The sequence below is a fragment of the Juglans microcarpa x Juglans regia genome, chromosome 8D (genome assembly GCF_004785595.1).
Source record: "Juglans microcarpa x Juglans regia isolate MS1-56 chromosome 8D, Jm3101_v1.0, whole genome shotgun sequence".
Lineage (NCBI taxonomy): Eukaryota > Viridiplantae > Streptophyta > Magnoliopsida > Fagales > Juglandaceae > Juglans > Juglans microcarpa x Juglans regia.
In genome coordinates, this window is record NC_054608.1 from 34,083,941 (window position 1) to 34,109,063 (window position 25,123).

Genomic DNA, 25,123 nt, shown 5'->3' on the forward strand with positions numbered 1-25,123 from the left:
AGCTAAGAGCTCTCATTGCTGGGATAGAGCTATGCAAGGATCTTGGGTTTTATCAAATGGAGATTGAATGTGATTCTTCTTTGGTGGTCCATTGGCTTTCAAGGGGAAGTTGCTCAGCATGGTACCTCTGGGATTACTGGGACGAGCTTGTAGCAGCTTTGAGGGGAATTAACTTCTCGATTTCACATGTTTTTAGAGAGGCCAATCAAGTCGCGGACTTCTTTGCTAGACAAGGTGAAGCTAGTCTTTCTTGAAGGTATGGAGTTCAGGACGCTCTACCGCAGCAAGTAAGGGGCATGCTTAGGCTGTATGCATCAGGTCTCCCTTCCTTACGCCTTTGAAGTTTTCAGTTTTGAGGATAGATGCATCTCTAGTGCGCATACGCTAGTTGAGGTTTTTTCGTTTATTGGTTTGGTTATAAATAGGCTTGGCTAATAAAAAACTGTATTGTTGTTACCTCGGTATTCATCCGCCATAAGTGAGTTTTTTAATAAATGGGACGGGACCACTATGTGTGTGGCTACCAACTCTTTATTTAAAGAGAGAAAGAGAGAGAGAGAGAGAGAGAGAGAAGTGATCATCTCCTCTGTACGTGTGATAAATCTTCTCAAGAGAGGTGCAATTATAGAGAAGTGGGTCAAAGAAAGGAGAGAAGTGGGGATGTTCCTTTTTGTTTGTAAAATTGTAATTGTCACTATTTACAAGGGACGTTCCTGATCAAGTAGGTCCTTAACTTGATGAATTTGGTCTAAAGGATTGAGAAAATATGGAAAATGTGTTCCCCAATGAAACATTTTTGTGACTTTCCATGCGCTTTAACATGATTGATTCTATCTGAAAGCAGATCGAGTACTAGAAGTTGATAATAAACCTACCAGTTTAATTTTCTGTTATTCTTGCTAATGGTAATAAACAACTATTCTTGCTAAATCCCAGTACTGATTGTAAAAGAAAGGAATTAGCTAAAGGAGAAAGAAAAATAATTGGTTGGGCAAAGAGAATCCTAATTGTGAATATAAAACATGACAGGATGGGGCATGGCAGATGTGTATACAATATTAGGGAGGCCCAATCTTCACCTTCCTATATCTTGAGATAACAAGGAAGTCCATTAAAAATTAGAAACTCAATAAGAAACTTATATTCAATGTGAGTCTCTACAATATAAAAAACAAGTGCCTGCGTTTGGAAACATAATTGTTCTTTGATATTTTCAAACTTTTTTTTTTACTATTCAATATTATTCTCATATTATTTTATTATTATTTACAAACTATTTTGTTACTATTCATAGATATTCTGAAATATTTTAATATCCAAACAGAATATTGGATATAGACTAGACCAGTCATTATTTGGTTTTTTGGTTCTCCAGTCATTTTTTATGGGCTTAGTTAACTTTTCGAAAAGAGAGTTGGGGAAAACTGAGTGCTACCCAAAAGATGTTGGCAATCGTGCAGAATGCATTGGCTTGATTTTGTTTGTTTTGGGTTTTCTCTGAGTAGTTGAAAATATAGAACCCATACTCAAAAACCAGCACAATATTTTGTTTCTAAACTAGATAACTGAAAAAATAGATATCTGGTTAATGGGTTGGAGTCATGATTTAGAAAGTATACATATAATGGTTAAAAAGAAGTATGAACTGCCCCAGGGGAAAAACATATAGTAGGTGAAATGACCTTTATAATGATTACAAGGAACTCCAATTGTAATCTTGATCAGTCATTTTAGAGTATAATGAATAAGTATGATAAATATCTATTGACTAATCATTTTTAAGTATATGCCACGTGACTTGAGCCTTTCTAGAGTCACTACAACCAAATTATACATATAAAATCAAGTAAAATATTTTAGGATTGCACTTGGTGCTCATCTAGCTCTGGTGTTTGCTTTCAAGTAAATACAGAGGATGAACTTGGAGACAGTTTAAAAGAGTTTTAAAGCAAGACAAAAAAGGGAAACAAAAAGAGAAGCATAAGCCAGCTAAAATGGGAGACTGGCTTTGTGTGACCACATAAATATCAAAAGAAAACTCTCCTGCACAAGACAATGCAGGTGCTTGAAAAATCCGGAATTTCTTTTAGAGAATTTCCAATGAGTGAAAGCCATAATCCTCAAATTCTGTAAAAAGAAAAATAAACGAACCACAGCCCCCAAGAAGGGCAAAGCTAAAACAGGAACAAGAAAATGGCAGAATAGTTACATTTATATAAATTCCATCCTGCTGTAAACTTAAGTTCCCTTCACTGAGGGATTTGCAGCCCCACCTTTGTATTTCCCGGCCCCCATTCACAAGCCTGATGGAATTCTAAGCACACAGATGAGTGCTGAATTTTTTTTTTTTTACAATACTAGATTGCATCTAATAGAAACTTATTGCAACATCAGTAGATAACTTCCCTCTCAGATCTAAAAACAAGGGCTTCTTTTGACATCAGCCATAGCTACTGCTACAGCATCATATTTAGTTTTTTGGGCCAATGTCCTTAAGGGCACAGATCTGCTCCTCCCCCATTGCAGACATAACGCTCAGCACCAGGTCCTTTCCTTCACCAAACCCATCTTTTATCTATACACAGGAAATAAAAGACAAATATTAGTCTATACAGACACAAGAATAGAGAATCTATCCAAGGTCTGGACTCCTAAGCTTTTGATGAACTATCAATTTGCAAGGTTAATGAAAACCTTCTCAATGAGATAGATACCTGGCCGAGCAGATTGTCGTCAGTGGGAAGCCTCAGATCATCCTTGGTGTCTCCATTATCCATTAAAAGACTCACCTACACAACAAGAAGTCTTAATTTGGTTGACATCACTAAAATCGCTAGTACCAATTGATTGTTTGTTATCACATGACAGCATTGCCAAAAATTGGTACGTAAAGATTACTAAATAAAACTTACAAAACCGTCTTCAGAGATATCAATCAACTGATAATCAGTGCGAGAAACATGAGGAACCTGCAAAAAGAAAGAATTAATGAAAATGATAAACAAGCAATGTACACCCGGAACAAAAGCACACTCACATGGTGAAAAAAATTAGAAATAGCTTTACATCACAGTTGTGGGATGAAGGAACAATATCCTCAAGCTTCTTCCCATTAAATATGTCAATTCCCACAAAGTGGCACTTTGCATGTCCATGCTTGCCTGTCTTTGAAGTGGAAACTTCTACAACCTGGTTTCGAAAGCCCCACCATAGAAGAACAGCTCATGAGTTGAAAAGGCAACAAAAGTATGACAGCTTAAAATACACCTACATACTCCAGCCTCTTTCGTGCACAGATAGATAAAATGTGAAAGAATAAAACATTAAAGACGCTAGACAATATACAAAAGTCATAGGTATATGAGGTACAACTATACTTGTATCTCAAATGAGTTTTACTATCAGTATTTTCAGATTCGTTGTTAATTTTTTTTCTCAATGGATGGCAACCGAATGCTTAAATAGTTAAATGCAATGCAAAGCACCCACATTGAAGTTCTGACAAGTTAAGGCTCATTACTGCCATCCAGATTTTAGCAAAATGTTGACCGCAAAACACACTCAATGGCAATTACTTCATGTAATTTTAATGCATGTGTCTTTCGGAAAGACTCGAGCCATCAAACTTGTTCAACATGCAAAGCTCACACCTTCAAGACTCCATTCACAATTACCAAATTTGATATGAAGTAGACTTAGGGATCTCCATTAAGCCTCGAATATCATCACTAACGACGCAAAGACCCATGTACAAATCTGCTCAGATACGCATTTACCAAATTTTGACATAAAAATCCATAATTTAATAAAAAGATTCTGTAAACGAGCCCACATGATCACTTCATTCAAACCAAAAGCCGACAAATTTATTAACTAACCAGAAATTACATGAAATCTATTCTTAGATCAAGAGATAATCTCCACACAATTTCTCCCCGTAAAAAAAAACCTAAAAAGAGTACCCAACAACTGATAAAGCACTAAATATCGTTAGACTAGAACAAACCCATCAAAGATCAGGTAGAACAACACAAGCCCAGATAAGAATTCCTCAAAGTAAACAAAGAAAAAAAAAAGAAAAATAGAGAGAACCTTGCAAGGCCTGTTCTTGATGACGATATAGCCATTCTTACGAATGGTACCAGCTTGCTGGGGGTAGGTCTTTGACGCTCCTGCGTCGCCCTTAGACTCAAAATGGTGCTCTTCCGAGTCCGACATTTTTCCGAACCCTCTCTCTCTCTCTCTCTTTGCCCTGTTCTTTACGAGAATCGGGAGGATGACTTTAGGAAGAGGCCGGTTCTCTATACAAGGACTGTGAGGTCCAGATTCATATTCTTAACCCCGGTTAACTTAGGATGAGATCCTGGCCATTGAATTATTGGGCTATAGAGTTTAGCTCTAGCCTAGGAGAATCAATAGATCCTCTCGATCCTGCAAAATTTGCACGTGTATGGATTGGCGGAGCACGGACCTTTTTCTTTCTTTTATTATTTTTTTTTTTTTTTAAGCATGAGATATTAAAAAATGAGCCTAACTAGTTATAAACGGTTTTGACGAACCTAATGATATTGATATGATTTTTTTATTAAAATAAAAATTAAGAGAAGAAGAAGATTTTTTATCGGATGAAAATCATTCATATCTACAATTCGTACCATTTTATTAAACGGATACTTTATATATCAACATCGGTATATAATTTAACGCTCAAACTCGCTTACAAAAAAAAATTTCATTCATAAATATCAAAAGTTACATGTTCTTTAACCATCTTATACATACCCAACTTGGATGGCTCTGAAGATGCCTTGGTTAGGGGAGGAATATGCATCTGATGCCCAGGGCAAAACCGCCTGGCCATGTCAATGGGAATATATTCTTTTTGCAGGAAAATATTTTCCACGTACCGTAATCAATCAATACATGTCGAAGAAAAATTCAATCACAAGATGTCTCTTTAGTAGCATCTTTAATGGAAGTTGGGAGATATTGGTAAGAGTTCATAAACCGACCATCCTGCCCTCTAAACCTCAACCCAATTAACTTCTTCTTGGAACCACCTTGATCTTCTGCTTAATAATCATGTATGTTTTGTTGTCTGTTTTCATCTTGTCCAGAAATAAAACAACAATAAAAAAAGGAAATTTTAGTTACAAGTATCCATATGCATCAGTAACCTAAGGAAGAAGGTAGTAAAAGTTAATATGTTTTAGCTAAAAATAGTATTCCAAAAATCACATCTGATAAAATAGAGGTCATTTATTTTGGACTGTCCTATTCCTCCCTCCCTTTCTTCATGGATAACTCAGCAACTCACTAATCCTATAGTAACATCAGTACTTCAAGGTAGTTAATCTTCGAAGGATAGGTTACATCTTGTTAGATATGATATCCCTTTAGTCAAGGTCTGCAACTACAAATGACAGGGGTGTGAAATCACCTCTTCCCAAATGGTTAAGTTGGAAGATGTAGATTTCATTATTTATATTATATTCTTAACATTTCGTGTAAGTCAGAATCTCCATCTATTTTAATTAAATAAAATAGAGTGTAAAGTTAAGGTTCGAATTCATAATTTCTGTTATGCTATCATATGAAATCAATACGAGTCTCAAAAGGTGAAACTAATAGAATGAAATAGATTTGATTAATTGTATCATATTTTTAACAATGTGAGACAGGAGGTGTTAAAATATCAGAAGAAAAGATAATTGAAAAAGAAAGCCAGTTCGTAAAGGAATTTTTACTTATCAAAAGTGAACTTCTTCTTCATCTGTTTGGATTGCTTTCCAAGTTTGACTATAAACAGTTGGTGCTTGTTTGAATTGACTGAAAAGAGAGTCCAAGTTAGGCGGATATTATAAGTGATTATGGTGGTAGGACCGTTGGTAAGAGTGGTGGAAATCAGGGAATTAACTCATAGATGACAAAACAAGTGAATAATTTTTGGATTCAAAAATTCAAATCAAGTTAACATCTGATGAAGACAAGGTGAAAATATTACTGCAATGGTTGGCTTCACTGCTCAGATATCCAAAGTCATGGATTTGAAAGGTTTTGGGTATGCATAATTTAAGCTCAAACGTCTAAAGGAAGAGATGGTACATGATTTATAGAATAAGAGCCACACCCAATTGACAAAGCTGAAGATCTTTCTAAAGCAGATTTGTATATGAATGGTGTTAGTCCTACAAGTAATTGATTATGTTTGACCAATTATGCTTACCACAAAAAAGAAGCAATGCATTATAAATAGGATAAAAGAAACCAAAAAAAATAGATGGCGAGTCCCAACAATCACCATATTACGGTTAATACCATGCCTATAAAGAAAATGAATATAAAAACTGAGATATGAGTCTAATGGATTGGTTTCAACCTAATAAACTATCCCTGCGATTAAGGGGGAGCAACTTTGGATGATAAATAATTCTGGTAAAGCTTGCTTAAAAGACTAGGCCTCATTTGGTTACGCAGTTCAGATGAGACGAGATAAAATATTTTGTTGAAAGTTGAATAAAATATTTTTATAATATAAATTTTTAATATTATATTTATTTTGAAATTTGAAAAAATTGAATTATTTATTATATTTTATATGGAAGTTTGGAAAAATTGTAATGATTATATAAGCTGAGATTAGATGAGAGATAGTTTAAACAAACCAATCCTGGTGATGAGTTAGCTAGCACTGCACTTTGATGCTTTTTGATTAATGATGGGAGATCTACTTCCTCCTTATCTGTAGAATAATGCTAGGTACAAGCTTAAATTGTGTAAGTCTTGTGTAAATACTTTGAAAAAAAAGTTGATCCCACTTAAAAATGAGTAATTTTTTTTACACTGTTATGTTGAGGTCCACTTTTTTACAATAGACTACGCAAAATTTGTATATTCGAGACTTATAACCTTGTACAAATCATTATTTTTCTCTATATCGAGAAAATATCTCACTTGTTCTTAGAAAAGAAAGAAAATAAGCCAAAATAGCACTAGTGGAGACGGAAAGATGCGTGTAATTGTATACCTTAATGTTGTGCCTATATCCCTATGTATTAGATCATCCCATTAGATAAGAAAAATGAAAGAGGATTTCAATTTGAAGAATATTTTGAGTCATAACGTTCAACATCTCTTGGAGATGTCTGTTTTGGGACGTGGGAACTCATAGTGGAAACAACAGGAAATGTTTGGATTAAATAGTATGGGACAAAGTATTCTAAGCCAGCCCTTTTAGTCAAAGAAAGATGTTCTTTTTTTTTTTTTTTTTCTTTTTGTTTATATTTGTTGGTCATAGTCTTGAATAATTGAAAGTGTTTATTCTTTCCACGTGATTGCCAGAAGTGAATGAGTACCACACGAGATAGAAATGAGGGCATATTCCATATTCGTGACCACCTTGACCGCATTGGTTAAGAACATGAGTTACGATGAGGCCAAGTTTTGCTTTAGTTTGTTTTGGTCTTCTTGTCCAAATTTACGGACGCCTTTTGTTTTATGTAAAATAAAATAAAATATTAAAATGGTATCACATTTAAAAAACTTCGCATGTACGGAGAGTGAGATGAGATGAGAATTTTATAAATAGTAATAAGATAATTTCTGAATAATAATGAAATAGTTTGAGCTGAGTATTTTTTGAGTTTTAGAAAATGAAAGAGAAAAAAATTGAATAAAAATATTATAAAGTTAAAATATTATAATAATATTATTATTTTTTAGAGATTTGAAGAAGTTGGAATTTTTTTTTATTTGAAAGTTTGAAAAAATTGTAATGATTAGTTTGAAAATTTTGTATTTAAATTATATTTAAGAATAATATGAGATCAGATGAGAATTTTATATCTCATCTAAGGTCCCAAACCTGCGAAAATTCATCAATTTGATCCATTCGTATATACTCTCCATTAAATAAATAAACGACAGCATTATCATGTGTTCTCACTCTAGTCTTTTACTGTTATGAACATGATCTAAATTGTTGAAGCAATCAGCTTCCTGTCTTTTCCTCCCCTGATAGTGGTTGATAGAGGCTTGAACTTCTTCATTGAAAAGAAGGGCTACAGTTTTGATAAATATGAGTGCCAATTGCAGTCCAAATTCCTACACAAGTGCTGCTGCTACTTTTTTTTCTTGCTTTTTTTTTTTATTTTTTATTATTCCATGTGCGTGGCCACAAACATCCAGCCATTGCTCAATATGGTCGATGTGGTCCATGACTTCATTCTAAAAGGTTATATGCTATACCACTAGGCGCCAACACCACCTCCAGAACATAAAACAGCATACAGAATCACATCATGCAGCAACCACAGATCCACAAGCATTTATCTCCAAGAGAGACAACCATTAACGCCAATGTCAGCTTTGAGTCCTTGTTTCAAGGCATTAACATAGGAGATATATTGGTAAAAGGAAACCAAACTCTCTCTTTCTTTTTTCAATAAATTAAGTTTTTTATGCAACTGACAATGGGAGGCAAAAAGAAAGACCCTCAAAGATTCAAAACAAAAACAGGATTTTAAGGACTACTGTACATTCCCTCCATGGTGGCATGGAAAGAAACTCAAAACCAAAGAACTTAACAATAATAATTATAGAAAAAGGCCAAGTAAGAAACTTCCATATGATCCTTTTTTCATGTTTCTTTTTCACCGATGAGATGCTGGTTCAATATCTTTCAGAAGTCCAACTATTTGCTGCATTGTTGGTCGCTTTGAGGGAAGGTCAGCCGTGCATAGATATCCGATCTTGAGAGCCTCTTCCATCTGGTCATCCGGTCCTGTATCACGTATCTTTGGATCAATAGCTCTTGACCCTTGGTTCTTCCTTACTAATCCTCGAACCCAACTCACCAAATTGGCTTCATTCTCATCGGGATAGTCATCTCCAATTGGCTTTTTCCCTGTAATTAGCTCAAAAAGAACAACCCCAAAGCAATATACATCTGATTTTGGGGTTGGGCAATCGTATTCTGGCTGAGAAAACTCTGGTGGCACATACCCTGGTGACCCTCGGGCTATCTCCTCATCTAAACCGTTACCAAAAACTTTAGCCAGACCAAAATCAGATAATCTTGGCTCCAAGTCATAATCCAGATATACACTGCTAGCTTTTACATCTCTATGAATAATTGGAGGTGAGCAGCCATGGTGGAGAAATGCCAGTGCTCGGGCCATACTGAGTGCAATTTTATGACGAAATCTCCAAGTTGTCAACAACCCTTCAGAGCCAACATTTTCAATTCCAGTAATATCATCTTCTTCCCATGTATCTATGTTCCAATCCTCAGTAGCCCGAACCCCAAGTGGCAAGTCATGAAGCAAGTTCTGCAAGTTCCCATTCTCCATGTAATCATAGATAGCAATTCTTTGATCCCCAGCTAAGCAATATCCAGTCAATGGAACAAGATTGGGGTGTTTGATTCGACCAAGATACTCCAGCTCTCTTGCAGCTTCTAGGTCAGTTAATGTTGAACCATGGACCAAAACCTTCACTGCTGCATGAATTCCACCAGGTAGAAATCCTCTATAAACAGGCCCAAATTTGCCTTCAGCCAAAAGGGTACCACGGTCAAAATTTGAGGTTGCAGATAGGAGGTCCGCAAATGTGATATTCAATAATGGTTTCTCAAAGATCACTACTGGTACCGAATTTGCATGCTTAACATCAGCTACCCATGTGGTTGAGTCAGTCTGGAATGAAAAGGGGCCAGAAATATTTTGTTCTTCTTTGTATGACATCTGCTTTACAGCCCACATTCTAGTTTTCTTTCTCCAACCAAACGCTAGAAAAAGCAATAACCCAGCAAGCAAGCAGATCAGTGAGAGGGTTAAAGCCAGAGCAAGCTTCATTCCTTTATGTTTGTCGGGTCTTCTGTTGAAAAGCTTAGGGTTTGCAGCAATTGGACAGCTGTTCAATGAACCAAAGAATGCAGTCTGGAGGGTATCATGGGAGAACTTTGAAGCACAGAGGGTTAGGTGATTGTAGGAGAAGTTGAACTTCTCCATCAATGGGAGTTTCTTTAAGAGAGAAAAAGGAACTTCTCCACTCAAGTTGTTCTGGGAAACATCAAGAAGTTGGAGGCTTTTTATACTTAGCAGTGGAATCTTCCCAGTAAGATGGTTCCCAGAAAGATCAAGTGTATTCAAATTAATTAATTGTGAGATTTCATTAGGAATGTGACCAATGAGACCAGTTTTAGACAGATTAAGGTATTCTAAGTTCCAAAGCATTTCAATTCTCGGGACTTCTTGTCTGGCAAATCTATTGTATGCAAGATTAAGATGTTTGAGATTTTGGGCTTGACTCAAACAGTGAAAAATTTCTCCACTAAGGTGATTCCCAGACAAGTCTAGATAAACCAAATGAGACCAATTGTAACTTGAATTGAATTGTACCTGAGAAATGTGACCTTGGAACTGGTTCCTACTCAGGTCTATAACCTCCAGCTGCTCCTGAAACACACCCATTACAGAACCCTGAAACAGATTCCCAGAAATGTTAAGGCTAGTGATGGATTTCATTTCCATGAAATCTGAGTCCTGGCCATAAATCTCATTTCGTGCAAGGTTCAAGGTCTTGAGCTTCGAAAATGAAGTACCAAAACCATCTGGAAGAGACCCATGTAGCCGATTCAACGAAAGATCAATGGTAACCAGAGACTGGCATTTCGTAATTCCTGATGGGATGCTCTGCTCAAATCCATTTCTATCGAGCTTAAGAACTTGCAGGCTAACTAAGGAGCTTATGGTTGCCGGAATTTCCCCGGAGAAGTTGTTGCTTGAAAGGTCTAAGATTTCAAGGAAACCGAAATTGCCAATGTTGTTAGGTAGGGACCCATAAATCTGGTTGGAGGAGAGATTGAGGCTCCTGAGTAAGCCTAAACTCCACAAATCTGAAGGCAAGCCAGTGATTTCGTTGTTACTAAGATCCAAAGATTGAAGCTTGGTGAGCTTGCCAATTGTGGTGTCAGGAATAGAACCAGTGAGGCCTAAACCAGAAGCTTCAAAACGAAGAACATTTTCTTTTCTGGCATCACATAAAACCCATTGCCACGAGCAAACAGGAGCAGAAAAGTTGTAGACTTGAGAAGAGGGTAACCCCATTTTCTGCAAGAACTCAGAGACAAAGAACCCATCTGTGTTTGGTTGTTGAGAAGCCAAAAGCTTAAAGAACAGTGTGAGAACCAAAATGAAGCCAAAGAAACCAAAACCCATCTGAAAATGAGGTCTGAGACTGACAAATAATAGAGAAAGGAAAATGAACCCAAGTCCTCTAACCAGCTCAAAACCCTCACTCAATGCTTCCAAACCACCACCACTCGATCATGAATGGTTCTGTGTCCATCTCCGACAATCCTTTACTGGCTTCTTCAACTCTAAATAATCGAAAACGAGCACCACCCAGTTGACAGTGGCTTTGGCGTTCCAAGAAAATATGACTGTTGGGCTTAAACTCTTCTAAAAAGACACGCTTTCCCCAGAGGGACCCTTGTAATGCCCAGAAGTCCTCCGACAACCGACTATAAGAAACAAATGTACCCAGCAGGAGTATGTAGATAACAAATGGGAATTTCAGGACTATGTAGCTCCAGAGCTTTCGAGGGAGAATGTGAGGCTTACCTCGTCTGGCTTTGCAGGTCTTTGAAAGCCAACAAAAACTCCAATTGAAGAAGCACTTGTCTTCTTGCAAGCTATAGTTTTGCTGCATAAAATTTAACCCAGCTCCATTTTGTTTTTTTCAGATGGTGAAAACAAAATCTCCTCTGAGAGGGGGAAGCAGACACGCTATAACAAAGAAACCACAAATATGGGGTGGTCAGAGGTTGGGCCTCATAAATGACATGGATTGAATGCAAATATCTGTCATGGTTTGGTGAATTTATTCAGAGCTGGGTAGTGGGAATTCAATGATTCTTCGTTGAGTGTTGTTGATTATCTTTTTCTGCCAATGGAAGAAGTTGTTTCCTTCTTTCTCTATCTAAAATGCCATAGGCATTTCGCAAAAGAATGGCAATTTCCATCTTATTAGAAGTCAAAGAATACTACTATACATCAGCCCTGTAGCTTTCATTACAACGACTATCCTTTTTCCATCCTCTGTTAAAAAAAAAAAAAAAAAAACTAACCTTAATAAAACCATCTCTAACTTGGAGTCCTGTGGTGCAACGTGTAGGCAAAAAAAAAAAAGAAAAATTTTGATATTCATAAATCTTATACACCACGTACTATAATTTTTTATTTTTAAATTTTTTTTATTTTATTATTTTTAAAATAATTAAATTATTCTACTCATCATCTATATAATACATATTTAGTAAGAGAAAAAAATTAAAAAAATATATAAAAAAGATGATGTGTAGTATATGAGACTTATGAATAAAATTTTTCTTTTTTATAAAGTGTATATGTATTTTTTATAAAGTATAAGGTGTGAGATGATAAATAATAACTATTTTTCTTAAAAAAAAAAACACTCAACAGCGCACATCGGTGCATTCATGACAAAAGATCTTTACTTAGAAATTTTGAATAGAAACTATTTTTTAAACTGTCTAACTTTGCATTTAAGTTGCAATTATGGTAGCATGTTCTGTGCAGGCCAGCTTCTCCTACAGAGACTCTATTATGTGTCTACAGTCTAGAATCTGTAGTTGAAATATCATAACGTTCTCAGTAGAACTAACTAAAAAAAAAAGGAACAGTTTGAACTTTTCTTTAGAATAATCTTTTTATGGTAAGTTCAGGATTCATGTTGTGCCTTTTATTTACCCTTCTTGTTTTCTTCTTAACTTGAACAGAAAAAATGAACCTTTTTCTTCCACCAAGTTGTCTGTCTGGTTGAGACCACGTCGTGTTGATTCGTTTGTTTATACCAAAGTGGAAATTTCAATGGATTAGAGAGGAGTTCAGGTGGAGACTTGCATTTTGTTGACTTTAACCCTTGAAAAAAATTTCTCCCACCCCATTTTCTCAAGTGAACTACTGTTTTCTTTTCACCCCTAATCAATGTCAATTACTATGTATAAGATGGGGCCAGATTGAATTAAAGATTCAAGGGATTAGGACTGTGACGACCTAGAATCAAATATCTGGACTATTCACTCGTCTTTGTCTTGTCATGTTGAGCCATCTAAAACATTAATCCATATTATTTGTAGTTTTAAGTTCACATCATAATGTGAAAATAGAATTGTAATCTATGGCCTAAATAATTGAGTAAGCCCCACAACCCATCTCTTTCTTATACTTTTCTTTTGAGAGTTGTGGTCCTGTGGATGCATAATAATGGGTTATTAGATGAGTAATTTGGACATCTTCCACTTGATAAACTCAAATTACACAAGTCACATAAGAGGTTTGAAAACTTGAGAATGACCCTTTTTTATGAGCTAGAGCATGGCCCTACTTCTAGCAGACTAAGAAAAAAAAGTCCTCATCTAGCAGTTTGGTCATTGCACATGGGATGATATTTAGCATAGATGTGGCACGTTTGGTTGCAAGATTCAGTTAAAATCAATTCAGTTCAATGTAATTTTAAATTGAGTCTAATATCTAAACACTCAACACTCAAATTACTAAACTCTTCTCAATTCAAAACCTCCTTAAACGTGAGACTCATAACTTTTTTCAACTCAACACATCTTTATATGTAGGACTCATAACTTTTTTTAATTTTCGTACTAAACTCATCTTAACATTTAAACTCATTTTAGATGGGTCCTACATAACTCACTCCACCTACTTAACTCATTATTATTCATAAAAAATTTAGTTCAGCTCAACATCTAAACGTATACTAAAACATAAAAAATAGAGAGATCGATCAACACGCCAAGACCAGACAGCAAAGGAAGTGGGAGAGGAAGAAGCATTCAGTATTATAATGATTTGTATTGATGGAGGCTTGAGGAGTGACGAGTAACAAGTAATCAACCGACATAATTAAACTATTCATAATTGGAAATGACATAATCATCAGTTATACCAGCAAACTTAATCTTTAAATAAAATTTGATAACACAACTTGAAAAGGTGCAGCAATACTATACTTTAATGTACTCAGGTGCATGACTATCAAAGTTAAAAAAAGACTCCAAAATATTGGGTGGTCTTGGAATGATGAAAAAATATAATAAAATATAAAAGTAGTTGATGAATTGCTTCAAACTTATACTCACTGTCATGATGAAATGATGGAAAGTTAAATAAATAAATTTCTCACAAAAAGAAAAGCAATTTTGCTATGAGAAACACAAAGTTGCTCTAAAATTATGTAGATTTGGACCCAACAAGTGCATGAAAATATAATAACAAACCTTTTTTTTTTTTTTTAATAAAAGAGCCAGAAGTCACATTTTTAATAGTAATTTCGTCTCAATTTTATTAATAACTCTTACTTATGATGAAGGAATATAATAGTAACAAAACCGACACTATAAATTTACAAATAAAACACTGACACCATCCCTTGTATCCAACCAAAACAAAACAAACTAAACCAACACAACTACTAAACAAGCCCATAAAAGATCATCTAAACAAACAAATAAAACCAAATAACCTAGACGGGCCTATAAAAGAGAAACACGAAAACAACACCAAAACAAATAAGCTGTCATACCAGATCAGGCAAATCCTATACGAACCACTTTGTGTTGTATTTGTTGTACAGTAGCCAAGCATTTAATAAAAAATAAATGTTTGCTATGCTGCCTTCGTGAATGTCTTCCCGTAAATAAATTTAAGTGCTACATCATAAAGATATTTTATAAAAAATAAACTCATAAATTAATATAATTTTATATTTTATATCTATTTTATAATAAAAATAATTTTATAATTTAACGTACCGCATGTCAGTATATAAATTTATTCACCTTGTTTGTTTTCACAACTCCTCTCATCTCATCTCTTCTAATCATTACAAATTTTTTAAATTTTCATACAAAATAAAATAAACAATTCATTTTTTTAAATTTTAAAATAAAACTAATATTTAAAAAATATATTTTAACAATATTTTATAAAACTTTTACTTTAATCTTCATCGCATCTCATTTGGAAAACAAACCAGAACAAATGTCTTTTATTTCTCTAGAGAAATAAGGGAGTGAGAACCTTTAAAAGAAGTTGCAAAGCTTAAACATTATTTTGACATTATTGAGATGAAAGAGGTCAGATTCAATTTTCTGAAGTGTTCGAGCCCTGTGCCCATTACTCATACATTTACATACATGCATGCATGCATGCATATCAAACACAAACCTCAATACCATAATAACTTCGTCAGAAACCAACATGCTCTTCGAGTTTACTTCAAGCTTTATGTGGGTGAAAAAAACAAGAAGTATGAGCTAGCACTCCGAGTCTGGGACAGCGTGTCTTTAGTCACATGTAAAGAAGTTCAAGGTACAACATTAAAGGGTTTTGAGCATTTACTCTGCTTGGTTGGGCGCTTCATATAGACACGGATAATTTAATGCAAGTTTTCGACTTTATTCAGGCATTCCTTCCTTCCTTCCTTGATTTGATCTTTTGTGATTTTTTTTTTTTTTTTTTTTGAAAGAATCTCATGTTCCAATGGGTTGGACTTGTCTCTGATAATGCCATACATATCCAAATAAATTCTTAGTCTTTTCGAGGATATACTTTATGGAGATTGGGATCAAAATATATATCATTAAAATATTTGAAGCAGATAAAATATTAAAAAAATGAGAAATACTCTAAAAAAATTATAGTTATAGGGACAATATCATCGTATACCCATAAAAATTCTTCTCAAATATTATTTATAATTAAAAAAAACTCACCATAGATATGGTATTAGTCTCTCTCTCTCTCTCTCTCTCTCTCTCTCTCTCTTAATTACAAAAAAAAATTGAAATAAATAAATAAATATAATCATAATCCAAAGGCCTGAGGAAAAAGAGTTCAGAATCACTTTGGTTTGAAAGAAATTTTAAAGATCAAAACTTGATTTTTAAAAGCAAGAAAAGAGGAAGATCATGCTCGTCCATCCTTTCCTTCCCCATTGGGTGCATAGATCAAAAAGGAAAGGGCTAAACAAGAACTCATAGATTCAAGATGTGCAGCAGCCTATAAATGGTAGAGGAAACGTTTCCTATCCTTTTTCAACTTTCCCAGAAAGAAAGAAAAAAAGAAAATCATCCTCAGATCCACGAAAACAATAAAAAATAAAATGGGAAGTAGCAACATTTTTTTCAGACAATCCCCAAAATAATCCCAAGAACGACTCTGCATGAGTTATGATATGAAAAAGAAACCCGCTCAAGTGTTAAAAGCCTTAGGCTTGGGATATGCTCCTCCCCAGGTCTAAAGTTCAAATCCCCTTGACTACAAACAATCTCTAGGGACCACAACCCCTGGTGAAAAAGCTAGTGATTTAACCAGTTCAGTGTAGAGAAACTTCCGAGGGTGCGGTGCACAGGACCAGGATTTACTCTACAAAGGTGGGTCTGAAGGGCTCTGCCTTGGAGAGGTTCCCCTGACATAAAAAAAAAAATATATATATATATATATATGAAAAATAAATTGACCATTTCTATAACATAAAAATTGTTCAGGTAATACTTAAAAAACAAAAAGACAACTATTGCTTCAGGTAATAATCTTCCAACATGAGAAATGTTACAAGCGGACTAAGTCAAATACAAATCCCCCCACAACACTCCCTCCTTTAACAGACAATTCCGGCAAAGAAGATACGATCAACTCTAGCACTCTCCCTCTTGAATTTTCACCTTAACAATACTCCAATTGTTACAAGAAACAAAAAGGTAAGCTTACACTTAATTGATGTCAATCTAGTTTCTTCATATCCTGAATGGCTCATTTCCGGAGCTAGATCGGTCCAACTTAGCCTTCTTTGTTTGGGATTTCTTGGTCGCAGTTTCTTGGAAAGGATTTGGTCCGCCAAAACTAAGCTTAGACTGCCTAACCTTTTTTCTCCTTCCCCTGTCATATTCTTCATCCCTGAAGAAATGGAAAAATGAATAACCCAGATTAATCATATACGAAATGGATCAGTTTGAATTAGCAATCAGTCAGGTTAAGGCCAATGGTAGCAGATGGCAGCCTGTCCCAGTTTAATTCGGAATCAAATGGTGTAAACATCCACATGAAGCCATCCTGCCAAACCCAATCTAAGATAACTATAATTTCAATAGACCTAAAATATGAGAAATTCTGACTAAATGTGATTGCAAGTAATGCGAGCATTATCTCTCCCCATCTTCGACATAGCTCACTGCCTAGGTTTTGGCATTAACTTCACCTCTGCCACGACCTCGCCTGCCACTGCATTCACAAACCCATTCTGCGTGACATCATCTCCCACCCATCTGAACTCAAAATCCATCAGCCAGCAAAAAGATTCAAACACAAATGCACAGCTTTTGATCCTCTAAGCAGTAAAGGTCATGTATAGTCCCCTCAACCTTTTTTTTCAGAACCTAAATTGCGTTACATGGTTTTAGCCTAGGCCACACCGGGGTGGGATCCTAGATGCCAAATCAGGCAAGGATTTTGACACTATGCTTATCAAGGCATCATCACTATAGCATTTATGTGCCAACTCCACATCCTCGAGCAGTCAAGTTCGTGAATAGGTACAACTTTATCGTACTTTGTGATCAGTGATTTCATTTGGCACTCGTTTTTATATAGCATCATATTTTTTGATAAGTAAACAGTTAAATTATATTAATACGAATAGGCATAGCCAAGAACACAGGATATAGCATCATATTAAGAGAGAAGTAACAAGATGTGCAACATTCCAACTTACCATTCATCTGGCATGTATCCAATGCCGATACTTTCAATACCATTTGATGCCACAATTTGAGATGGAGGTAACTCTATACCATCCCAACAAGCAACTGCAATCAACCAATTAAGACCAAAGAACAATAATCAGCATGCTATATCACCAAGAAGGCAATTTCTAATTCTAATTGAAAACAAGGATCTTTGTTGATATAAATAATTCCATTGGCCGATATTAGTGCAGCATCAACGTTGCTGCAACTAACGGGAGTTGAGACTGATGCACAACGTTTATCAATGGGAAGTTATATGAAGAAAAATGACGGCAAAACAACGATGGACTCAGGGAAATATTCGAACATGGAGATCCTCCTTGGTGAATGGGCCTTCACTTGAACATAATATCCCTGCCTCTATTTTGAAAATGAACCAATACCAATTCAGGGTAAGTCCTATAAACCTAACGGCATGCATTGCCACTTATCATGGCCTCAAATTATTCAAAAAATAATGTAAACTAGGTCTAGATCCACCATCTAATACATTCTCATTTGGACATCAAATAGGACCAAGCTAGACTAGGAAAGCCAATTTCACAAACCAACCACTAAAGGATTGTTTCTCAACAGAATTATAAACAGTGATGAGTGCTTGAAAGACTACAGCTTGGAATACTAGTGTTCTTAGATCTTTGTTTTTCTTTTCTTTCATTAACCTGTATGGGGCAAATATAAGTTTTTACAAAAACCTTTGTTTTGGAATTTCTGCAACCCCCAGGTTTTTCCCCAAATGTATAAGGTATTACTCTGCCAGAAGTGAGGGTTATCAATAAAATTGGGAGTACTGTCCCTCTTCTCTGGGAAAAAAAAAAATGAAAGAAAAAAAGATGGGTGATCAAAAGACAACAATAGAAAAATCAATTACCAACTGTCTCCTCCAGACCTCGGGTAAGCATGCTCATCAAACCATTCTGCACTACTTTTCTTTTCCCATCTTTTGGACCATCCGATCTTCCTGATTCCCGCTTATCTAAAAAGGAGCTCTTTCCTAATTGTTTATCAGTTGCCAGTACAGTTCCACACTGATCAATTTTATGTCTAAACTCACCATCTATAACATTTTCCATAAAGCAATCGCCACTAGAGGTCATTAAATCCAATGTAGCAGCATTATTAGCTCCTCTTTCTGAACCAGACTTAGTCCCTTTTCTCAGACGTTGAGCTAAGAAGGTAATTGTCCTGGTACTCTCAGATGTAGATGGCCCCAGATCTGTTGAGGTAGAATCTGTGTCCAATAAGTTTGCCCTGCTAAGATTCCTCACATGTTTGTTTCTCTTGTGTTTTTTCTTTTTCCACAAACTTAAAGATGCACGGAAGAGGAAGTGTGAGTTAAGCTGCACACTCACCGCCTGGTACTTCAGGAGCTTCTTTTTCAATTTTCTGTCATGCTTGCAGTTATGAGCTTCTGTCTGTAATCCATTTGCCTTGATTGATGAGCTGGATAATTTTACTGACTCATTACGTGGTATTTCCTTAACCCTATCACCAGCATCCTCAACCCGCAAATTACAAACAGCGCCTTCATTGGGTGTATTCCCAACCTGGAACAAAAAAGAAAAATAAAGACAAGACTTGTTTATCACCAGACTTCAATGCTAAATAATGCCTGACCATTTTCAAAATGATTTTTGACTTACAAGGTCAATTGCATTCATTATCTTATCATTAAGATTTCCTGATGGAGCTAGGTGCAAAAAACGATTGATATGACAAATATGAGTAACAGATGAGCATGAAACAAGGTGAAAATTCCAACCACAAGAAACAAGGTGTAAAGAAGTATCCACTAACCTTCTGACAGGTCTCATCTGTAACAAGTTTAGCAGTAGAAGAGCTTTGGGGATCACTGAAGTTAGGTGATGTTGAAACTGAGGCTCTACTTGAACTTCCACTTGCTTTGTGATCATTAATAATGCCTTCAGCTGTCTTTCCAATGTCAGAAGCACCATTACCAGATGGAGCTGATATTGACAAGAATTCTCTAGAATTTAGGTCAGTAGCAGGAAGCACTTCCAGTGGAGTGTTTAATAACGGTGCCTCTAAGAGAGGTTCTGATACAGAACCCTTTCCCAGCACTGAGCATTCTGTTATTATCAGGCAATCGTTTTTTTGTACTGATGCTTCCTTGACAAGGGGTGTCCTTGGTGGACAAATGTTTGATGCATCTTTTCGAGTAACCACAGTAGCAGAGGTTGCACCAATCAACTGATTCTCAACTGGACCAGTTTTAACTGTCTCCTTTAAGTCTTGGTTGAAAGTGGAAGATGTTCTTATTCCATTAGCATTTCCTCTCAAATTCTCTTTCTGAACAACATCAGTCGGGGATTTCCTTCTATCACGAACATAAAACAGCATGTAAGCTTGCTGTTCTAGAACTCTCTTCTCACTGGCTGGGGCAACCTGTCACAGCATAATTGGGTAAACTCATAAGAAATAACATTTTAATACATCAATTGGGGTGCCATCTCGTATACGATTTAGTTGTAAAATGAAGTTAGTTGTATAATAAGCTTTGAAGAAGCAAGATACCCATTCAGGATATAAAATTGTCCTGATGAGATCGGAGTTTCATGGCATATGATAACATAAATTTCATAGGTTTCTTTTACTATATACCTACAAAAAGTTTTGATAGGTAAGCAAGACTATTTAAACCTACAAATATATGCATATATACTCAGTGCAACCCTCAAGTTCCTAAAGTAATCAACTTCTTCAGCACGCAAAAATTCTTAGGGATCTTCTCAAACTTCTGACAGAACCCAGCAAAGTTCCTATCCTTTTTTTAATGGATACACACCTTTTAAGTTTGAACCACAGCCAACAGTGGGGTCGTAGTAGTTTCTACCAAACTTCAGAAAGACACTTGGTCTGCAAGGTCTAGAATTTTCTAAACTCAATTGGAAACATGGGGAAGCACATGCAAGATAGTAGAATATCTTCAAAACCACATCAGTTTGTACAAAATACAAATGGATTAAATCAACATCTTGCTTTTATTCTTTTTCTTGTTGGTGCTGAGGGGATACTGGATGCAAGATTCCCTTCTACCAAATTTGGATCATCTCAACAGAGTATTTTATCCTAAATCAGAAATTAGACAAAGAAAAAAGTTACCTGATTGTCATTGAGATGGTACCAAAGGCCATTTGAAGTGCGAACATAGCAAGAATAATGTCCATAATGGGTGTTCCAACCATCATGTACCAAAACCCCATAAAGAGTATATTTCAGATCTCCATCCTGCAAAGTATGAGAAACAGATAATCACAAGAATATTTGATAACCATGACAGGAAAGTTATTGGAACACATGGCAACATCAGACATGTACTAAACAAGCAAAAAAAAAAAAGGATGATGATCCAAGTGGATAATAACAATCTGGAAAACCAACTTGTGTCCATAAGGAATGGTTTTTCCATTTACGGCATCAGGAATCATGTATAGAAATCAGCACAAGAATCCAGTTCCATAACTAGCAGACAGTCTCGAATGCCAATCTTCTGGCATCTTTCCCTCTGTCATTGCAACCTTGTTTCACAATCAACATTCCTTGACAAGTACAACATATGCACATGGACAAGCGTATGGGAATGAACCAGAAACTACAACCACCACTCTTGTTTATAGGGGAAGAAGATGCCGCTTGGTCCAAATCCATCAGCATGGGGGTGTCAATATTTTCCATCTCACCTTCAAGTTGATTTAAGTAAAAACTCTAGGAATCATCAAACTAGTTACGAAAACTGGAAACAGTCTGGTCACGTGAGAATATTTCCGCCCAAACTTCGAACTCAAAAACTCACATTAAACAGCATTGAGATTTTTTGAGCCACTCACAGAAAACAAAAGGGGATTTAAAAAAAAAATCATTTCGTAAAAGTTTTTTCGGATAAAATTAATAATAATCAGTTTCACTCTAGAGCAAAAATAATAACCTTAATTCCAGTCTTTGTTGGAAACAAAATAAAAGTTGTTTGGTTATCTTTTTCCCAATTTTTTTTTCCTGAAAGATAGCTTTTTCAAGATTGTAAAATTCACCAATGACGAAGGGTTTCAAAATCTTGTTCACTCTAGGGAAGAAGAAAACCCGTGATGAAAAGAAAGTTCACTTACATAGGAACCACTGACGAAGGGTTTCAAATCTAATGTAGAACCAAAATGAACTTTCTTTTTAATCTTTTGCCCGGGATCATGAGAATGAAACCGCTTCAAATGAACAGTTAGGACATATGGTGCCTCGTGGACAGTGAGCTGTTTGAGAGCCCGAACTTTCTGCTTGCAATGTTGGCATTGATATTGCCTTTCTCCTCCATCTAACTGCTCCGCAGCAGTGAAGTTTGCAAGTGCTTTATTCAAGGAATCTGCCTTGACTATTTCAAGACTTAAATCTAAGAATGGATCAAATGTATTGGAGCAATAAGAACATTGCAAGCATTTAACCTGTAGAAGTAACAAGAAAACATTATGAAAAAATCAAAATCAAAATCAAAATTCCAAACTTGTAAGTGAACGCATCCAAAAACATTGAAATTTTAAAACCAACCATCTAAGTCACTTGATAAAGATATGTTAATGCATTATACCAGATATCAAGAATATGTTACCTGACTCCTGAGGCGACCTCCAAATATCTTGTACACCAAACTATTCTCACAAGCAGTAGGGGATTCGCTAGGCACTCCAGAAGGTAAGCAGCATTTATGCATTGATTCCAGTAAATTTACCATGTACTCATGTGCATCCTCCTGTCTAGCTTTTCGGAAATTCCGCGATATGCCTAATTACGTGGTCAAGAATTACAAAATCTAACACAGTTCAAATGCAAGAAAAACCTTATCTAGATAAAATTAAGAACTCGCCATTATCCTTAACCTCATGGAAACTTAATTGGTTGGACCTGCAGCCCTATATGAGGTTTGTTTTCTCTTTCACAAAACAAAGCATTAATTATTACTTAAAATAATTTTTCTTTAAGAGAAATGGGGGGTTAAGAGATTGCCAAGAAAAATTTTTTTTTATAAGAAATCATAAATTTTATTAATAAAACAATAGGCATAGCTCAAGTATAGAAGAGGTATATGAGAACTAGGATTTACAGCCAATACAAGAAACTCATGGACATCACAATATGAGAGAAACACCTAAAAATTTCTCTAATATCTATTGCGACTGCCCAGAGGAACAAAATGTTGAAGAAGAAAATATCAAGCTCGTCCACTATCCTCTCCCGATCTTCAAAACTTCTTTTGGCGCCCATGGAATCTAAATATATGAATCACTAGAAGATAAATACTTTTTTCCTTGTCCTTTTCCTTTTCCTTTTTCACCAACCTCCTCTGGCAACGGGTCCTTTTTCTGTTTTTTTGGATAAATATTTTTTTTTATCTGTAAACCTGTTGTTTTGTATAAATTTAATCTATTTAAGTTTCACCAACGGTCATCAAGATAAAATACCCAATGTATCCATTCCAAATCCATAAATAAAATGAAAGAAGGATACATTGCAAGTTCCTGACAAAATCATTCGGTGCTAATATTCTCCCAGTTGATTGTAGAGCACAGCTGACATGTTTCTGGATGGCACATAAAACACAAAATCCAGCAATATGACCTTCATCAAATAACAAAAGAAATTAGAAAAGACATGTAATTAACCACCCAAGTTTTTGTTATCAGTTAATCACCCAAGATAAAAATCTTATTTCATTCATCCTAACAAGATGATATCTCAAGGGAATCTCGTATACACTCACAAGAATTTTGATGCTTGCTACTTTGCAGGTATGCTGCTAAAGGCTCTGTGTATGTTAGACACTGCAACACCGAATTGAGGAAACAAGTATTTCCGAGATTTTTCAGACCGGCACCCTGAAATTAATCAAACCAGAGGTGAGACAACGGACTTCTAAGCACAAATCAGAACACAAAAATTTAATTGAGACAACGGACTTCTAAGCACAAATCAGAACACAAAAATTTAATACTCACCTAAACTTATGGAAGAAACAAATTCAGAAAGATAAAAGAAAATATCATACTAGCAGTTATAATAAAGGATAAACATCGGAGAACAAAATGAAATTTAACAACGAAAGAAACTTAAAAAGCCATCAAAATTTGATATTTTCAATAACAAAAAACATTAATTTGAAGCAAACTCAAATTGAACTAGATATAAAAAATTTTAAAAAAAAATGAGAAGCATCCTCTAATTCCAAAAAGAAAAGAATATAAAATAACCAAATTAAATCAATACACTCGCCAAGACCAGCTGAACAATAGCAAAACAATCAAAAAGTACTAAATCACTTACAATTCTCCGTACAGTAATCCCGAAGCTGAGCTCAGGATCTGACCCATTATCCAATAACTCGTACCCATCTTTCTTCCCAGCCAATCCCCATTGGCCCGCGCTAGACCCCGATCGACGTTGGTCCGAAACGCCGCCGCCATTACCAAAGCTCTTGAAGGGCTTTCTCGCAGGGTGGAAACCGATTCTTCTGTGAAACAGAGAGAGAGGTCCATTCGTCGAAGTAGACGGAGATTCCGATTGGGTTTCGGATCCCAGACTAGCTATAAAGCTGCCGGCCATTAGAAGCTAGCATAAAATTGGTTTTTCACAGAGCTATCAAACTTTTCAGGTTCTTTTCAATGTATCTATCTCTTCGACCCTGAAACGGTGCCTGCTGTTTCTTCCGTAGAGGTTTTGGGTGTGGGAGTTTGAGAAAGCAGGGGTTTTTCGACTTCTGCGTAAGACGAATAGAAAGCGAGTGCGAGAGATGAAGTTTTAAACCCAACGCCCATGCTGCTTTTGGGTGTGGGGACTGGGGGTTTGAGAAAGCAGAGGCTTTTAGGCTTCCGCGTAAGAGGAAGAGACAGCGAGTGCGAGAACGAAGCTTTAAACCCTACGCCCACGCTGTCAAGGATTTTACTGGTACATGGAAAAGACTCCGCGGAACCGAGTCGCACTTGATTTCGGATCACAAACTATGGATAATCAAGGATCCTATTGTTTTCACAATTCTTCTCATCCAATCTTATTAATTATTATAATTTTTTTAAATTTTCATATAATATAAAATAAACAATTCAACTTTTTCAAATTATAAAATAAAAATAATATTAAAAAAAATATTCTAACAATATTTTATTCAATTTTTAATTTTAATTTCAACTCATCTCATCACATCTCATCTCATCTGTAAAAACAAACAAGACCTAAATAAATAATTCTTTTCATTAGTTACTATTTACTATCTCACAC

The 25,123-nt window shown here is 35.6% G+C and overlaps 3 protein-coding genes across 3 annotated transcripts; all 3 read right to left on the bottom strand.

The window, feature by feature from the left end:
• Positions 1-2,194: 2,194 nt before the first annotated feature.
• LOC121243687 (eukaryotic translation initiation factor 5A-like) lies at positions 2,195-4,352 on the bottom strand. Its single transcript, XM_041141810.1, has 5 exons — positions 4,093-4,352; positions 3,067-3,189; positions 2,913-2,969; positions 2,715-2,789; positions 2,195-2,575 (listed from the first exon to the last, which is right to left on the bottom strand). Exons 1-5 carry the CDS (start codon positions 4,216-4,218, stop codon positions 2,471-2,473), a joined length of 486 nt encoding a protein of 161 aa, XP_040997744.1. The 5' UTR covers positions 4,219-4,352; the 3' UTR covers positions 2,195-2,470.
• A 4,060-nt stretch (positions 4,353-8,412) lies between these two features.
• LOC121243688 (probable LRR receptor-like serine/threonine-protein kinase At2g24230) lies at positions 8,413-12,016 on the bottom strand. The gene has a single exon (XM_041141811.1). It carries the CDS (start codon positions 11,217-11,219, stop codon positions 8,652-8,654), a length of 2,568 nt encoding a protein of 855 aa, XP_040997745.1. The 5' UTR covers positions 11,220-12,016; the 3' UTR covers positions 8,413-8,651.
• A 4,604-nt stretch (positions 12,017-16,620) lies between these two features.
• On the bottom strand, positions 16,621-24,754 carry LOC121243689 (ubiquitin carboxyl-terminal hydrolase 23-like). Its single transcript, XM_041141812.1, has 10 exons — positions 24,173-24,754; positions 23,613-23,727; positions 23,360-23,470; positions 22,464-22,636; positions 21,973-22,299; positions 20,972-21,097; positions 19,646-20,254; positions 18,720-19,395; positions 17,815-17,908; positions 16,621-17,000 (listed from the first exon to the last, which is right to left on the bottom strand). Exons 1-10 carry the CDS (start codon positions 24,449-24,451, stop codon positions 16,841-16,843), a joined length of 2,670 nt encoding a protein of 889 aa, XP_040997746.1. The 5' UTR covers positions 24,452-24,754; the 3' UTR covers positions 16,621-16,840.
• Between the last annotated feature and the right edge of the window lie 369 nt (positions 24,755-25,123).

Bases quoted from the DNA above. Each gene is read 5' to 3' on its own strand.
- LOC121243687 (XM_041141810.1), bottom strand. From the start codon at position 4,218: ATGTCGGACTCGGAAGAGCACCATTTTGAGTCTAAGGGCGACGCAGGA. The intron at 3,190-4,092 runs GTTCTCTCTATT...TTTCGAAACCAG, and splicing joins TCAAGAACAGGCCTTGCAAG to GTTGTAGAAGTTTCCACTTC. The intron at 2,790-2,912 runs GTAAGTTTTATT...CTTGTTGTGTAG, and splicing joins ATATCTCTGAAGACGGTTTT to GTGAGTCTTTTAATGGATAA.
- LOC121243688 (XM_041141811.1), bottom strand. From the start codon at position 11,219: ATGGGTTTTGGTTTCTTTGGCTTCATTTTGGTTCTCACACTGTTCTTT.
- LOC121243689 (XM_041141812.1), bottom strand. From the start codon at position 24,451: ATGGCCGGCAGCTTTATAGCTAGTCTGGGATCCGAAACCCAATCGGAA. The intron at 23,728-24,172 runs GTAAGTGATTTA...GATTAATTTCAG, and splicing joins GGATTACTGTACGGAGAATT to GGTGCCGGTCTGAAAAATCT. The intron at 22,300-22,463 runs GTAACATATTCT...TTACTTCTACAG, and splicing joins GAGGTCGCCTCAGGAGTCAG to GTTAAATGCTTGCAATGTTC.